Below are 17,628 nucleotides of genomic sequence, written 5' to 3'. Positions count from 1 at the left end.
TGTAATAATAATAATAATAACAATAATAATAATAATGTCACTGTACCTCAGAGTTTGGCAGTGTATCTTACACTGTATTGAACTCTTTATGTGTATTATCTCATTAAAATCCCCAGTCATATGAAGTAGGTATGATTATTTCCATTTCATATATGAGAAAAGCTGCAACTCAGAGATGTTAAGAGATTTGCTCAAGGCCACACAGCCCCAGCTTACAAGCTCTCACCTACACTTTCCAGAGACATAGCCCTAGAACTTTGTTTAAAATGGCAGCAGGTGCCTGGAAACATTTTGACCCATTTTGTGTCATTTCCCTAGTAAGGATTTTCAGGTAACATTTAAACTAGGGAAGAGGGCTTGGTTATATCGAGGAAGGGAAAAATGTTTTTTCTCATCAAAGTCTAGTTGAAGTACTTATATTTTATAAAATTCCCCCCTGCCCAAACTGCCTTTCAGTGAAGCCTAAACAGAAGTAGAAAAGCTTCAGCCTCTGGTAATGCACTAGTAATAACAACTTAGTGTGGGCTCAGCTATTTAATCATGGTTCTGTTGCAGACATAGGTTTTATGACCCTAAAATAAGGGTTCTTGGAGAAGGTAGGGGTAGATAAACTGAGTGCAGAAGGAGGTGGGAAGGGAAAGCCTTCCTGAGGTTGGCCAAGGAGCCTTCTTTGTGAAACTAAAAAATGATTAAAGAAAATAAGAGCTTGGGAATTAAGAGGGGAGGTCACTGTGCTATGGTTGTTTCTTTTGTTGTTTTTAAATGAGGGAACAGAAAAGTCTTAGCTAGAGAGAAATTTCCTTGTGTGTGTGTTTCTGATGATAAAATTAGGGCGCCTGGGTGGCTCAGTAGGTTAAGCATCCAACTTCGGCTGAGGTCATGATCTCACAGCTTGTGAGTTTGAGCCCCGCGTCGGGCTCTGTGCTGACAGCTCAGAGCCTGGAGCTTGCTTTGGATTCTGTGTCCCTCTTTCACTCTGCCCCTCCCCCACTCATGTTCTCTCTGTCTCTTAAATTTTTTAAAAAACACTGATATTATTGTTATATGCATAGTTTTAGAAAATATAATTGTATGTATTTTCCCCCCCACGTAACTAAATACTACAAGCATTTATTACCCACCCCCCCATACGCCCTGCCCTCAATAAGTCCCACATGTGTCTAACACACTTTTTGGGGGGACTCCACCCTGCAGTCTCTTATTCTTCTATCCCACCAAGCAGGGATGTTCCCATAACCAATGGAGGCAGAAGTTAGGGAGAGCTGCCACCAGGTGGCGCTGTGGTGCAGAGGAAAAGACCTGGCCGCTGTTCAGGAGTCCGACGACTGCGTTCCAGTCGGACCTTTCACTCTTCTAGCAGTTTCCTTCCTCTCTAATAAATCTCAGCTTCTTTATCCATAAACTGAAGGGATTGGGAGGGTGTCGTCGGGGAGTTGATGAATTTGGGCTCAGCTACTTTTGACTGTGAGGGCTTGGACAAATCTCCTATTTCCAAAATTCTCTTCTCGTTTGAAACATCCCTGTGATTATTTGCTGTTTTACAAAACTATTAGGAAACACCAGTTTTTAAAAACGGTTTTATTTTGGGGGCACCTGAGTGTCTTAGTCGGTTGAGCATCCGACTCTGGCTCAGATCATGATCTCACAGTTCAGTATGTGAGTTCGAGCCGTCAGTGTGGAGCCCGCGTGGGATCCTCTGTTCGCATCTTTCTGCTCCTACCCCGCTCAAGCTCCCTCTCTCAGAAATAATTTTTTTTTTTATTTTTAAGTAATCTCTACGCCCAAAGTGGTGTAGAGATCGATCTCATGACACTGAGATCAAGAGTTGCATGCTCTTCCGACTGAGCCAGCGAGATGCTCTGGGAAACATCAATTTTAAGCAAATAATTGACGATGCAAACAGCGAACCATTTTTCTAACTTGAAATTAAGTTCCCAAAGGAGTCCTTCCAGGTAACACCATGCCAGTTCTGTTTCGTGGACTTGGCAGACCACAGGTTCTGCACACATAATGTGTATCTACCACATGCCAGGTATTTCCATCAGAGCATTCCTGTGGGAGAGGTGGGTAGATGACATTTCTCCACTTCACAGATGAGTAAACTGAGGCTCAGAGAAGTTAAATGACTTGTCTAATGTCTTGTGAGTCCAAGTGTTCTGAATCCTCATCAATTATTCTTTCTGCCACTATGTATACCGTTTCAAACTGCTCATATGAGATGAAGATGTTCAGATTATTAGGAAAACCCTCTGAAGGAATGTGGAAAGAATTAGGAGCGATTCAGCTAAAAGAAGAGAAGGCCACGGGGAGGCATGGTACGCGTGAAATGTCTGCCACTCGTTTTCAGAACTGAGCGCCTTCCTCATTTTAACTGCCTCTGAAATCTTCTCCCAGGGCATCCTGCTTTCATGGACCAAGAAGTTTAAGGCACGGGGAGTTCAAGACACAGATATAGTGAAGTGTCTGACCAAAGCTATACAAAAACACAAGGTGAGGAATTCACCTCAGGGTGGGAGCTCCCCCAGTCCCAGCCCATTTCTCTTGAGGTGGGGTCTCCTACTGTGCCTGCCCCAGACGGAGAACCAGAGACGGGCTTGATCTTAGGGAAGGTCTCACTGTAGATGTGACCAATTGTGACCGATTTGGATGAACCCACTGGTGAGCCTTGGTGTGTGGAGCTGCTTCCAATCACTGTCGAAAGGCAGCCCGGCGCCCTCAGAGGGTCTCGGTTAGGCCCTGGGCAGTGTGACGCTCTAACCCCACCTTTCCTCTCTGAGCTTAAAAGATTGCTTTCTCTCCAGTCTGGCTGTCTCTTCTATTTTCCACTCTCTGTTCGGGGACTCTCTCTTTTCTTTGGGTAAATTTTATAATTAAATACCGGAAAAAGCAGGATACATTCCTTGCTGAGCCGAAAAGCACACAAATAAACCCAAGCGATTTGTTATCCTGACAAGAGGAAGGTTTCGATGTAAATCTTTTTCTTTAAAGATGCAATCACAGTCTTTTGTATCTTGTGTTTTTCTTTTATTGTTTCATTTTACTTTAAAATGTTCCCCCAAACCTTGGGGAACCATGGGGTAATAACCCGAGCTGACTTGTCAACATGGGAAACCCAGATGGGATGTCCCTAGTGCTGCCCATGGAGAGGACTTAGCTGAGGCCGGATAGGCTGTCCCCATAGGGGAGGACTTTGCTCCCAGGATAAACAGGCTTTCTCTGGTGTTTCTCAGAGAAAGGCTGCAGTCCTGGTCTGTCACTCATATTTGCATTGCATGGAGACCTTTGCCCACAGGGCAGGAGCATAGGTTCCACTCTGTAGCTCCCACTGCCCTTCCTCTTTTCTAGACCCTGAACCTTGATAGAAGCCGTTTCCTCCAGGCAGGCCCAGCAGGCAGGCTCTAGTGATTGTCTGTCACCTTCACTGCTTTCGCTTCCTCTGTGGGGACAGGTGAAGGGATAATGCCTCCTGCTTACCCACCGATGTCTTTTGGCACTTGTGTTCGAGCAGGACATAGATGTGGACATCCTGGCCTTGGTCAACGACACCGTGGGCACCATGATGACATGTGCCTATGACGATCCCTACTGTGAAGTTGGTGTCATCATCGGTAACTCAATTTGACTTGATTTTCTGGGTCGGGGAAAGGGGCTAGTCTGGGGCTTAGTTTTAGCAAACTGAGAAATCCTGCGGGAGGGTATTGGCACCTTCTATTTATGAGAAGTAACATAGGGAAATGGAAAATTAAAACATTCATTCATCATTCATTTATTCATTCATCCATCCATCCAACGATTATTTACGGAATGCCTTTTGTGTGCTAGGCCCCATGCTCTGTGTTGGGTTTTCAGTGGTGGGTTATACTCGGAGGCTCCTGTGGTCAGGAAGCTTCCAGTGGGGAGGCGGGGGAAAGGCCTGAAAGGGCTCAACAAATAATAGAACTTCGGGTGGCGCTTAGTGTGATGACAACAAACGAGCTGGGTGGGGTGACCGAGAGTGAGGGTGGCGAGGCGGGCAGGGTAGGTCTCTCTAAGGGGTGACATTTGAGCAGGGACCTTGGTGATGAGGAGGAGAGACCAAAGTGGAGATTGGGAGGAAGAGAGTCCCTGGAGAAGGAAAAAGGAAACCTATGGCCTCTGAGGTGGGACTGAGTCTGGGATACTTGAGGAGCCCTGAAAAGCTGAATGGTGGCGGAACCAAGGTGAGGGAAGGCTGAGGGTCATGGGCAATTCAGGTCAGAGGGAGTGGACAGGCCTGGGCAGAGTACAGACGACAATGGACCGAGTGTCAGGTCCTTGGCTTTTACCCCGAGGGGAGGCAGGAAGGCACTGGAGGATTTGGGTGAGGGATGGATAAATGGGGTGTGCATTTTTAAAAAGCTCATTTTGGCTGCTGTGTCAGCCAGAGAGAATTGACTACTGGGGACAAGAATGGAAGCAAGGTGACCAGTCAAGAGGCCATTGCACCTCCTGTGCGGGCGGGACATGGTGGGGGCCTGGCCCAGGGATGTCACAGCACCACGAAGGTGCCCGTCGGTGGTTCTCAACACCTGAGCCGGGAGGGGGTCTGCCAGGGGCGGCCGTGAGAAGGCCGCATGGGGGACAATAAAACCAAATGGATTGGATTTATCGACTGTTCTTAAACATTTCCTGCCACCTCCTCATTCCCTTACCCCTGTTGGAGAGAGTTTTCTGAATTGCTTTCTCTTAAATTTTCAGCCCTTCTCCTCAGCCTGACTTTCCCAAAGGGCAGGATCTTTACACGCAAGGGGCTTCATCAGCGTTCCCATTTCCGGAGCTGCACAGCTCAGAATGGGGTGGGCGCTTGCCAGTCACGTCTTCTAGCCACTGTTCCCTGTGTCTTGGTGTCTACGTGTGGCAACCTCCAGATTGGATGCCAGGTCTAAATAGTGTCTATACTTTTCTTAGAAAAGCTTTTTCTAGGTACCGCATTCCATTCTGCTTCTCTTATTTCTTATTTCTCATGTTGGCTTTAAAATCTGAGAACAGGGGCACCTGGGTGGCTCAGTCGGTTAAGTGTCCGACTTCACTCAGGTCATGATCTCACGGTTCGTGGGTTTGGGCCCCGCATCGGGCTCTGTGCTGACAGCTAGCTCAGAGCCTGGAGCTTGTTTCAGATTCTGTATCTCCCTCTCTCTCTGACCCTCTCCTGCTCATGCTATGTCTCTCTCTCAGAAATAAATAAAACATTAAAAAAAATAGATAAAATCTGAGAACAAACAGCATTGATGGGAGGTAGGAGAGAGAGGAAAATGGGTGATGGGCATGGAGGAAGGCATTTGTTGGGATGAGCACTGGGTGTTCTATGGAAACCAACTTGACAATAAACTATATTAAAAAAATAAAATAAAATCCTCAGACCAGAGCATCAGATGAGAGAGATCCTTTAAAAAAATAATTTTTAAGCAGCTTTATTGAGCCATAAAAATCCTCTCATTTAAGGGATACAATTCAATGATTTTTAGTAACTTTTGAGTTTCCTAACCATCCCCACAATCCAACTGTAGAACATTTCCATCATCCCAGTAGATCCCAAACAGATTGTGTCTACTTGCAGTCATTCCCCAACACTCTAGTGTTTGAGGCATCTTCTTGGAGTGATTTTCCGTGTTTGAAGAATGGAATGTTGCTTTCTTATGTCATAGCTCATCACTGTCAAAGATAAGGAGATAGCTTATGCTAGGAGCAATTCGTGGCAGGCCATGAGTGAGGAATATTTTTAGTACCAGATACAGAAGAGGCTAAGTAGCTTAGAGAAAGGATTAAAAAAATTAGCTGTGGGTTAGTGATTTTTTTCTTCAATTTACAAGGTTAGGTTAACTCATCCTCCTCTTTGTAAATGTGCTTTGTCAGCCCTCATACATATTCATCAGGGACTTCTTCACAATCCACCCCATTCATGACAGCAAACCATTAACATCTGAGAAGTGTAGACTTGACGTGTCAGCTTTATTCCTCATGAACTCCAGGCTTGCCAAAGCTGCCTCCCTCAGTGAGAAGCAGCCCCGGGAAGTGGATCAAAAGTGCTTTGTGGTACATGCAGAGGACTCTCAGGCAGTGAAGAGTTCGCTCTGTCTTTGCCCAGCTGGGGGCCCTTCCGTCGTTACGTACTCGCTCTGATCCCTTGTTCAGGCACCGGCACCAACGCGTGCTACATGGAGGACATGAGCAACATTGACCTGGTGGAAGGCGACGAGGGCAGGATGTGCATCAACACGGAGTGGGGGGCCTTTGGGGACGACGGGGCTCTGGAAGACATCCGCACCGAGTTCGACCGGGAGCTGGACCTCGGCTCTCTCAACCCTGGCAAGCAGCTGTGAGTCCCCTCGTGAGCTGTAAATCGGGGCCTCGGTATTTACAGTAAATTCCCGGTCCCTCAGGTACACCTTATACCCGGCAGATTTTCTAGGTGTGACTAGTTACCTGCCACGATGACCCTGCGAGGCGAGGCTCGTGTTTCAGTGTCACTGGACACCTGCAGAAAGTGAAGGCAAGGAAATGGAGTGATGTCCCCCAGGTCAAAATCCTGATTCAAATTCGGTCCGTGTGTCTGGAGCATGTATGTGTGAGGCAGGGGAGCTACGCTGTGGACCAGGTGACTTGGGTCCTGCCTTCTTGGTGTGTTCAGACGAGTGGCCACAGAACAGGCCGATGCAGCCACGGGAGCAGGACTCCAGCAAGGTCCTCACTTGGGTTTCCAGGGCTCCCCCGTCACCCCACTTTCTCAGAGGCCTAATCACAGCACCTGGGGGCCTCTCCTAGCTCTCATCCCGCACTCACCAGTGGATGACTGTTGGGGGTCTGCCTCAGCTCTGCCGAATCCTGAGCTCCCAGAGCTTGCCTTTCCATGCACCGTGTCTTACATACTATTGCAGCTCATTAAGTGTTTGTTGAATGAAAAGACATTTTTAAACTAATTTTTTAATGTTTATTTTTGAGAGAGAGAGAGACAGCATGAATGGGATGGGGCAGAGAGAGAGGGAGACACAGAATCTGAAATAGGCTCCAATGCAGGGCTTGAACTCACAACCCGTGAGATCATGACCTGAGCTGAAGTCAGTTGCTTAACCAACTGAGCCACCCAGATGCCCTGAAAAGACATTTTTAAAATAAATTTTTTGTGTGGGGCCCCTGGGTGGCTCAGTTAGTAAAGTGTCTGACTTTGTCTCAGGTCATGATCTCACAATTCGTGGGTTCAAGCCCCGCGTCAGGCTCTGTGCTGACAGCTAGCTCAGAGCCTGGAGTCTGCTTCAGACTCTGTCTCTCTCTCTCTCTCTCTCTCTGCCACCCCACCTCCCACTCATGCTCTGTGTTTCTCTCTCTCTCTCTCAAAAATTATAAGTAAACATTAAAAAATAATTTTTTTGTTTTTTTTCCTTTCAGAGTGGAAATAATTTTTTTTAAGTTTATTTATTTATTTTGAGAGACAGAGAAAGAGAGGGGGAGAGAGCATGAGCACTGTAGGGATGAAGAGAGTGAGAGAGAGAGAATCCCAAGCAGGCTCATTGCTGTTAGTGTGGAACCCATCATGGGTCTCAATCCCACAAATTGTGAGATCATGACCCGAGCCAAATCAAGAGTTGGACGCTTACCTGACTGAGCCACCCAGGCTCCCCTGAAGAGCCTTTCTTTAAAAAATTAAATAATTTCAAACTTATAGAAAAGTTACAAAAATGGTACAAACTTCCCCTTCACCCAGATTCCCTAAATACTAATATTCTCTCTTTCTGTGTACAAGTATATACATACACATATGCACAAAATGTCTAAATAGAATTACTTTTTTGAACCATTTGAGACTAAATTGCTGAGACATAATATCTCTTTAGTCCTAAATATCTCAAAATGTATTATTTGCAAACAAATATACTGTCTTGCATAACCAAAGTATGATTATCAAAATTAGGAAATTAATAGTTGATTCTAATTTTTAATTTATATGACTTACTAAAAATTCATTAGCTGCCCCATTAATGTCCCTTATAAAAAAGAAAAAAAGATTTGTCCTGGTCCAGGCTCCAGTTCAGGGTCACATGTTACATTGTGTTGCCATTTCTCTTTAGCCTCCTTTAATATGGAAATCTTCTGTGGTATCTCTTAGTTTTTTATGATCCTAAGGCGGCTAAGCCATATATTTTACAGACTGTCCCTCAATTGTATTTGCGTGGTGTTTCCTCCTGATTAGATTCAGGTGGTGCAGTTTGGGCAGGAATATCACAGAGGGGACGATGTTTCCTCTTCGGTGCATCATGTCTGGAAGCACACAATGTGTGTTCTATCATGTGTGAGCCTATCTCCAACCACTCGGCTAAGGGGCTGTGCAAAGGTTTCTCTACCAAGTTATTATTCCTTCTGTGAAGAATACTTATCTAGTGAAGAGGTGCCTTGAGACTATGTAAATGTCCTTTTTCATTAAACTTTCACTCTTATAGCATTTCTTGATGAATTTCTAAATCTATTATTCCCTCCATGTTTGTTGTTATTCTACTGTAAATAACAGATTTCCTATCTCCTCCATTTATTTTTTTATACTAATACGAACTCATGGATTTTTAAAAAAATATTTAATGGGTTATAATTTCTTCTTATCGTTATTTATCTTGATGCTCAAATGTTTTCAGACATGACCAATGGAAGCTTCTCCAAACTGGTCCCCTGTGTCCTTACGATGTGCTCCCATCACTCTTGAAGTTCTTCCTTATTTCTCTGGCCCAGTGAGATGTGCCAGGCTCATCGCACATGTTCCTAGCCCCATTCATTTTTCCAGGAAGCTCTGGTGAATAAATATTTAAAGTACCTCCTAGAAACCATTCAAACACTAGAACCGCATACCCAGAAAACAAATTTCTGCTTTGGACGTACTTGCTCCCCAACACACACCCATTTCACTGGTGACACAGAGCTGTTGTGGCCCAACAAAGACCTGTTTTTTGGACTTTGTCATCCTCACTCTCTCCATCTCACTTAAAACAAATTTCATCCCCCCAAGCCCAACCTGGGTTTCTTTTGACTGTCCTCTGCTTCTGCAACGTTCTAAGAGTTTTTATAATGAAATAGGTAAAGTTGATTAGAAAACAGGTTGTCCTTGATTTTGTGTCTATTTCTTGGAGAATAAAAATTATATTTAGTTGTTTACCTGGGAAATAATTAGTAATCGCTTGTTGGATACAAATTCAGAGTCAAGGTGTAGGTAGCCCAGTGGGATGTGTCACCCACACTATTACAGAACCTCTCTGGTTCTAAAGACACAGCATCTTTCTCTCTTCGACAAAAGCATGGTATAGGAATTGGAAGCATCTGAAATTTGGATTTGTCATAGTTGGTGATCTTTGGATTACCTGAAGTCAATGAAGTCAAGATTCCTTATGCCTAATATGAGAATGGTACTCCTGTGCTTAGGGGTGATTGGTGATAAAGCTCCTTAGATTCAAGCACTTTGTGAGAAAGAAGGAATATTAGGTTTCCTCTAGAGTAGTTCTCTCCTTTTATAATTTTTTTCAAATGTTTGTTTATTTTTGAGAGAGAGAGCGCAAGTGGGAAGGAGCAGAGAGCGAGGGAGACACAGAATTTAAAGCAGGCTCCAGGCTCTGTCAGCACAGAGCCCGATGTGGGGCTCAAACCCATGAACCCATGAACCACAAGATCATGACCTGAGCTGAAGTCAGGCACTTAACTGACTGAACCACTCAGGTCCCCTCTCTACTTTTATAGATGAGGAGAATGCATCCCAGAGAGAATAAGTGAGCTCCCAAGGGCACCTTGGGCTGGGCTGGGTACTGAGGCCTCCTGATCCATGGAGTGGTCCTTCTATTACTCCTGCCCTTGACCATGGGTCATGGCTCATGAGCATTGGGAAAGGATGCTACATAACTAAAGGTGTTGCTGTTACTGATCTGTTTACCAAATTGTAGGTTTGAGAAGATGATCAGCGGCCTATACGTGGGTGAACTTGTCAGGATCATCTTGCTGAAGATGGCCAAGGTGGGCCTCCTGTTTGGCGGCAAGAAATCCTCTGCTCTTCACACTAAGGGCAAGATTGAAACACGGCACGTGGCTGCCATGGAGAAGTAAGCTGTTGTCTGGGTCCTTTTCACCTTGACTCCACAGAGAGGTAGGGTGGTGAGCCAAGGCGTGGTATGCTCATGGTAGTGGTATAGCTGAAGGGAGAAGATCCATTGAGATCTTCACCAGGACAGCTTCAGAACTGGGCCCAGCTTCAGGTGGATTAGCAATGCCTACCGTGGCTCAGATGTGGCTTCTTATTGGTTTCATTGCCAGGGATTCTGTGGTTGGAGGTCTGCTCCTTTCTTTTCCTGCCTTCTTCCTCCCTAAAGTGGTGACTCACAGCTTTTTTAGGGTTACAGACCCCTTTGAGGATCTAATTCAAGTTCTGGACCCTTTACCATAAAAATGCACAGTGGTACTTAATTTTGCTTACAGTATTAGGGCATCTTTGGGCCCACTAAAGATTCCCATGCATGGAATCTTAAGTTAAGAACTCCTGCTACAGCAAGGAGCTTCTCTACCTGGTGCTATTGGGGACTGACTTTGGCTTTGGTGATGTGAGTCCTCACACAGAGGTCCCTGCAATGGGGAGATGGCTGGTGAGTGCCGCTGGAACCAATCCACTCAGGATTCTGTTCCTCAGGCTGAGCAACACAGGCATTGCCCTGAGCCTTGTAATCAGTTTAGATTCTGAGCTCAGCAGAGTGGCATCTGATTCCTAGAGTCTGATTTTGTGCACAGCATAGCAGGGACTCAGTGTCTGTGAAAGGCGGGGTCATAGAGGGTGATTAAAGGGGTGAGCTCTGTGATCTAACTGCCTGAGTTCAAATCCTGACCTTTGCACTTACTGTGGACAAGTTCCCCTCTCTATGCCTCAGGTCTCTCTCTGTTCGATAGGATAATGATAGCACTTCCCGCAGAATTGTTGTGAGGGTTGTGTTATACGTGTCAAATCTGTAGACAAGTGCCTGGCACATAGTGAGCGCTCAAGAAACAGCAGCGGCTGTGGTCATCGTTGATATAGTTACTGTTATTCTGTTGCTAGGTTCCAGCTTACTTATTTTCCCAGTCCTGCAAGGTGCCAAAGCTGGTTCTGTGAGGGGACTCCCATGGGATGGAGAAATGTGTTCTTCTCATTCCTGTCCCTCTGGCCAGGTATAAAGAAGGCCTGGCCAATACAAGAGAGATCCTGACAGATCTGGGCCTGGAGCCTTCGGAGGCCGACTGCCTCTCGGTCCAGCAAGTCTGCACCATCGTCTCCTTCCGCTCAGCCAACCTCTGTGCCGCGGCCCTGGCGGCCATCCTGACACGCCTCCGGGAGAACAAGAAGCTGGTGCGGCTCCGGACCACGGTGGGCGTGGACGGCACACTCTACAAGATACACCCGCAGTGAGTGCTGCCTGCCAGGCCACGCGCCTCAGAACGAGTCTCCCAGAACAGAGTCCCAGGGTTCTCTCGAAACTGCGCTGCTTCTCTGTGTTGCTGGAACCAACCATGTCCTGTTGGTTCTGAGTCTACAGAGGAGGGAGGGATCATATTCATCTAGCTGGCTGGGTTGCTTTGGGGGATCATTTTTAAAGAAATATTCTGGGGCGCCTGGGTGGCTCAGTCCATTAAGCATCGGACCCTTGATTTTGGCTCAGGTCATGATCTCATGGATGTGAGATCGAGTCTCGAATTGGGTTTTGTGCTGAGTGAGGAGCCTGGTTAGGATTCTCTCTCTCTCTCTCTCTGCCCCTCTCCTGCTTGCAGTATGCTCTCTCTCTCTCTCTCTCTGTCTCTCACAAAAAAACAAAAAAAAAATTTTTTTATGTTTTATTTATTTCTAGGAGAGAGAGAGAGACAGCGTGAGCAGGGGAGGGTCAGAGAGAGAGGGAGTCACAGACTGAAACAGACTCCAGGCTCTGAGCTGGCGGTCAGCACAGAGCCCGACGCGGGGCTCGAACCCACGAACTGTGAGATCATGACCCAAGCGAAAGTCGGACGCTTAACCAACTAAGCCACCCAGGCGCCCCTTTTAAAAAAAGAAAGAGAGGAAAAGAAATATTTAGCTAAACCCAGTTACCTGACTAGAAGGGCATCCATCCATGTGTTTATCCATCTGTCCATCTATCTATCCACCTATCTATGTTATTATCGAGCACCTACTATGTGGTAAGATTGGAAACTAAAATACATTCAGTTATAGATGAGGAAAAATCTTAATGGCAGAGGGTGTCAAGTTCACAGGAAGGATTCTGATAAGAAAACATAGAGAAATGAGAATTTCCCGGAAGGAAGGAGTGTGAGAGCCCCTCTGGCTAATAGAGGCAGGACTGGAAGTCAGGCAGGTACACACTAGAAAGAGCTGGGGAAACAACCCTTCACCTTCTGACAGAGATGATGTTCAGTCAATACAGTGTTGTATTGAAATATTAGTGACAAAATAACCACTTCTTGGGGCGCATGGGTTGCTCAGTCAGTTAAGCATCTGATTTCGGCTCAGGTCATGATCTCGCGGTTTGTGGGTTTGAGCCCCACATTGGGCTCTGTGCTGACAGCTCAGAGCCTGGAGCCTGCTTTGGGTTCTGCATTTTCCACCCCACCCCCCCAACCTCTGCCTCTTCCCCTCTAGTATGTTTTCTCTCTCTCTCAATAAATAAATAAACTTAAAAATAATAGCCACCTCTTTGAGCCTCCAAGTATTCCTTCTGCTACCCTCGCTGCTGCCCTAGTCCCTCCCCCTAGTCACCCCCCTGCCCTCCCACCATCTAGCAACTAAAGAGGTGAACCCAGCTCGGCAGGGCTCCCCAAGACCCCATTCCACTGCTACACCTGGGTCTCTTCCCATTGGCCAGGCCTGGGCCTTTATGATTATTATATATTTTGCCACCACCCCTGCCTGCAGATACCCTAAACGCCTGCACAAGGTGGTGAGGAGACTGGTCCCGAACTGTGATGTCCGCTTCCTCTTGTCGGAGAGCGGAAGCACCAAGGGGGCTGCCATGGTGACAGCGGTGGCCTCCCGTGTGCAGGCCCAACGGAGGCAGATCGACAAGGTGCTGGCTTTGTTCCGGCTGACTCAAGAGCAACTCAAGGGTGTGCAGAGCAAGATGCGAACTGAGCTTGAGTACGGGTTGAAAAAGGACACCCACTTGCTGGCCACGGTCAAGATGCTGCCCACCTACGTTTGTGGGATGCCAGATGGTACAGGTGGGCCGTGCACAGAGTTCCCCCTGAAACTCCTTAAACCCAGTGAGGTGTTTTGTTTTAAAAACCTTGGAGTCGTGTCTGTAATGGGGGGGGGGGCAGGGTAGAAGGTCGGTACTCCTGGTCTATTTGCCTAGGTTGATCCAAGGCATTTGCAGGGGAAGAGCACATAGGATAGGTCCCAGGTCTGTGTCGGGGTAGTCGAGGACACGGAGTGTACCCCTGTTGGCGAACAGAAGACCCAGGTGTTGTCCTTGGGAGCTGCCATCTGGACACTTGGAGTGGTCTGGCTTGTCTTCTGCCTGCTTCTCTGCCTCTCTTCTCCTGGGGCTTGGATATTCCTCTCTGCTCTCCCTGCTTTCTGACCCTTTCCCTGTGCTCAGCCCAGAGGAGCCAGTAAGCAGTGGGATCAGTTCTTTGGACAAGTTACTTCACCTCTTTCAACCTCAGTAGCCTTACCTGGAAACAATGACCTTTGTAAAATGCTTTATATCTTGTGATTTGCTTTGGAATCTTTCATTTCACTTCACCTTCGCAACCACTTTGTATGTTATATAGTGAAAAAATGATTCCCATTTTATTGCTGACAAAACTGAGACTCAGAGAGGTCAAATGACATACTCAAAGCCACATGGCTGCACCTTTGGTCTCACAGCAAAAAAGGTCTTTCCTTTGAGTCTATGTGGGGGAAAAACAAGGAACAGTAAAAGACACTCTTCAAGTGTTCATTCTTTCATCCCTTTACTTCTGCCTTCATTTTTCAAAATTTCATTAAGCACCTATGATAGGTCCGTCTCTGGTCCGGCCATGGCCATAGGGCAGGGAGGAAAACATAGTCCTTACCACTGGGGAGCTTACGTTCCGTTGGGCTTGCAGACAATAAATAAACACCATGAAGCATTTAATAAATGGTAAACAAAGGCCACGTAGCAGCAGATGCTATGAAGAAAAATAGAGCAGGATAAGGGGTCGGAGAGCTGGCTGGGAGTAATGTCTCTGGCAAATTCAGGAAACAGTAGAATGACCAGTGTGGCCTGAATGGTGTGAGAAGACACAGAGAGTAAGGTGAAAGGTCACACAGGACAGACCCTGGTGCTCTTCGATGTCGGGAGAAACGAGAGATGCTATTGGCCTGGAAGGTTAACGGGGCTCGGACTTGACATGGCTTCTTATTACTCACATGCAGGTGTGGGGATCCAGGCATGAGAAGAGCAGGGGGCAGGAAGAATCATTCCATGAACACTCCCTCTAGGCCACAGAGACAGGATGGGAACACCCTCCAGAGTTCACTGCAGTCAGTGTAGCCTGGCCTGGGTTCACCCTCAGAGGCTCCTTGAGCATAAGTAGCATGTGTGGCCTTTAACAGATACCAAGAAAAGTAGGCGGCCTCAGTCAGGCTCAAAGTGCCTTCCCAGTGCTCTGACGCTGTGCTTGGTGGCGGCCACACTCCTCCGGCTCCAGAGCCCCAAGGGAGAAGGCTCTGAGGCTGCTGTATTTGGGGATCTCCTCTTCCTCTCAATGCCTCCACGTGAGGCCTTGTTCTGTGGACGCTGGTGGAAGGCAGCTCCAACTTTCTCCACCACAGAGAAAGGCAAGTTCCTTGCCCTGGATCTGGGGGGAACCAACTTCCGGGTCCTCCTGGTAAAGATCAGAAGTGGACGGAAGTCAGTGCGAATGTACAACAAGATCTTTGCCATCCCCTTGGAGATCATGCAGGGCACCGGAGAGGAGGTAAGTGCTGGGGGGGGGGGGTGCGGGGGGGGGGTTCTGTGCCCACAGGCCCAGCCTGCAACCCCGTGTCCCTGCTGGCCCGGCCTGACTGCCACTCTTTCCCTGCAGCTGTTTGACCACATTGTGCAATGCATCGCTGACTTCCTGGACTACATGGGCCTCAAGGGAGCACAGCTGCCCTTGGGCTTCACATTCTCATTTCCTTGCAGGCAGACGAGTATTGACAAGGTAAGACAGCCCAGCAGACTTACAGACAGCCCGGTGGGCTTCCTTCCTCCACCAGGGGAACCTCAGGGTACCTCTGAGTCACCCTTTATTTCCTTATTTAAGGGTCTCAGGTTCAGGGCATCTAGGGAAACATAATCAATAATTTGATTATGTTTTCTATTAATGTTTTCTATTCATTAAGTCCCATTTTCATTGGTATTTTTTTGTTTTAAAGATCTTTAATTTTTAAAAAGTGTTTAAAGATTTTAAAAAAATGTTTATTTTTGAGAAAGAAAGCTCGAGTGGGAGTGGGGTCAGGACAGAGAAAGGAGGGGACAGCAGATTCAAAGGCAGGCTCTGTGCTGACAGCAACAAGCGCAGTGTGGGGCTCGAACCCACAAACTGCGAGATCATGACCTGAGCTGAAGTTAGACGCTCAACTGACTGAGGCACCCAGCCACCCAAAGATTTTTCATTGTTTTAAGTAATCTCTACTCTGAATGTGGGGCTCGAACTCATGACCCCGAGATCAAGAGTGGCAAGCTCTTCCAACTGAGCCAGCCAGGTGCCCCCACTGTTATATTTTGGATTGAAGTTCACAAAAGATGTAGGGCAGTGTACAGTAAAGGGACACATGTGTAAGAGAACTGTTAAATGGAAGGTTAAATCATATTATGGGGAGATCGAAAGAGGTAATGACCAGTTAAAGTCAGTTATAGCTTTTAGGTAGTAATCATGCCTGTGTCCTTCTGGGCGGCCAGTGTAAACAGGGAGACACGGTAGGCTGCAGGGTGTTCTCCGGTGAATGAAAGTTTGCCGGTGCATCAGAAGTGTATTTCTTTCCTGATACTAGAATCAGAGAAAGAATTTATCATATGAACACTTACTTAGTTGATGATGAAGAACATCATGGATAATAATTGTAATAAATCATTCATAATAATTTAGAAACATGTCTCACAAAGTCTTTCTCAGAATTCTTGGATAAAACACCATTCTCCAGGGGTGCCTGGGTGACTGTGTCGTTTGAACATCCGATGTCGGCTCAAGTCAGGATCTCGCGAGACCAGGGCTGAGAGCCTCAGGGTGAGGTGGCCCGCTAGCCCGGGGGTGGGGGCTCTGGCATCAGAGTTGCTAGTCCCCTCCTGTCCCCGGGAGCTCTCCAGGTCTAGACGCTGTTGCCTAACTCCCTGCTCTAGGCCTGTGGAGTCTGAGGCTAGACTAAGCTCCTGCCTCTGGCTAACAGTGTAACCTGTGGCTTTCTTTTAAAATTGAAAAATTCTTTTTTGTATGTATTATAAAAATTATACATGCTAACTTTAGGAAAAGTAGAAAATATGGACAAACAAGAGGAAAAACTAAAAGGCACCCATAATCTTTCACCCAGAGAGGATCACTGTCTACTCCTGGTATAGGCATTGCTCCAGATCTTTTTCTACATATGAGTGCATGCGTGCGTGTGTGTGTGTGTGTGTGTGTGTGTGTATTTTAAAAGAATAATAGTATAATTCAGCATCCTTATCTGCTTAATGTGTGTCTACTTTACAGTGTATGGTGAACATTTTTCTCTAACATTCAATGTTCTCTTACAGCATGATTTTTTATGACTGTTTAACATTTCCTATATTGATGCACAAGATAATAGATCTATATTGTTGGAACAAGGGGATGCTTCTAGTTTTTCACTGTGGAACTATGCTTTGATGGACACTTGATAGCATTTATCTTTAATCCCATCTTAATTGGTCCTTGGCTGAATTAGAAATAGAATCCCTATGATCCAGGCCTGTGTTCTGTGCAGTCATGGCCAGGGAACAGGAGCTGACCCTTGATAAATACGAACTGCTGCAGTTATCCCACTTGGCAGTGAACCTGGCCTGGGCATCACCTCTAAGCCCAGTGCAAGGTGCAGCAGTCAAAAGCACATGGGTTGGACCAGCAGCCGACCATAGCACTTTGTATCTATTGGATGTTGAGATTGTGTGGTGGTCCCAGCAAACTGCTTTGCTCAAATGAACTTCTTCTTTCTTCCAGGGAATACTCATTGAGTGGACCAAAGGCTTCAAGGCCACTGACTGTGAAGGGGAAGACGTAGTGGACATGCTCAGGGAAGCCATCAAGAGAAGAAATGTACATTACGGTGTTAAGGCTCATGCCTCCCCTTTCCCCTTCTCCCAGGCCCCCTTACTCTGCCATCCCGTGCCCAGTCCTATGACTCTGGCCTCTGCCCTCCATTGCGCTAATGTGGCCCTCCTTAGCCTGGTTGGCTTGTACATCCTACTTACAATATGGCTGCTTCCTTTGCAGGAGTTTGACCTGGACATAGTTGCGGTTGTGAATGACACAGTGGGGACCATGATGACCTGTGGATATGAAGATCCTAACTGTGAGATTGGCCTGATTGCAGGTAAGTGGTCAGGCATGTCCATTAGCCTGCTCTCATCATCTCATCTTTTGGTGGTTTCCTTTTATTTATTT

The 17,628-nt window shown here is 46.7% G+C and overlaps 1 protein-coding gene across 2 annotated transcripts in view; it reads left to right on the top strand.

The window, feature by feature from the left end:
- The window catches only part of HKDC1 (hexokinase domain containing 1), a 47,487-nt gene that overhangs the window by 16,199 nt on the left and 13,660 nt on the right, over positions 1 to 17,628 (top strand). Inside the window, exons 5-14 of one of the 2 annotated variants that reach the window (XM_039233271.1) lie at positions 2,395 to 2,490; positions 3,509 to 3,608; positions 6,151 to 6,334; positions 9,930 to 10,085; positions 11,179 to 11,412; positions 12,911 to 13,215; positions 14,798 to 14,943; positions 15,052 to 15,171; positions 17,185 to 17,280; positions 17,458 to 17,557. In XM_039233271.1, coding sequence (XP_039089202.1) covers positions 2,395 to 2,490; positions 3,509 to 3,608; positions 6,151 to 6,334; positions 9,930 to 10,085; positions 11,179 to 11,412; positions 12,911 to 13,215; positions 14,798 to 14,943; positions 15,052 to 15,171; positions 17,185 to 17,280; positions 17,458 to 17,557 — 1,537 coding nt within the window. The remainder of the gene's footprint in view (positions 1 to 2,394; positions 2,491 to 3,508; positions 3,609 to 6,150; positions 6,335 to 9,929; positions 10,086 to 11,178; positions 11,413 to 12,910; positions 13,216 to 14,797; positions 14,944 to 15,051; positions 15,172 to 17,184; positions 17,281 to 17,457; positions 17,558 to 17,628) is intronic. The other variant, XM_039233272.1, reaches the window with a different exon arrangement.

This window comes from Hyaena hyaena, unplaced genomic scaffold, assembly GCF_003009895.1.
Source record: "Hyaena hyaena isolate Hyena2069 unplaced genomic scaffold, ASM300989v1 scaffold_73, whole genome shotgun sequence".
In the NCBI taxonomy this organism is placed as follows: Eukaryota; Metazoa; Chordata; class Mammalia; order Carnivora; family Hyaenidae; genus Hyaena; species Hyaena hyaena.
The sequence above is the reverse complement of the archived record's forward strand: the minus strand, read 5'-3'. Positions and strand labels throughout refer to the sequence as shown.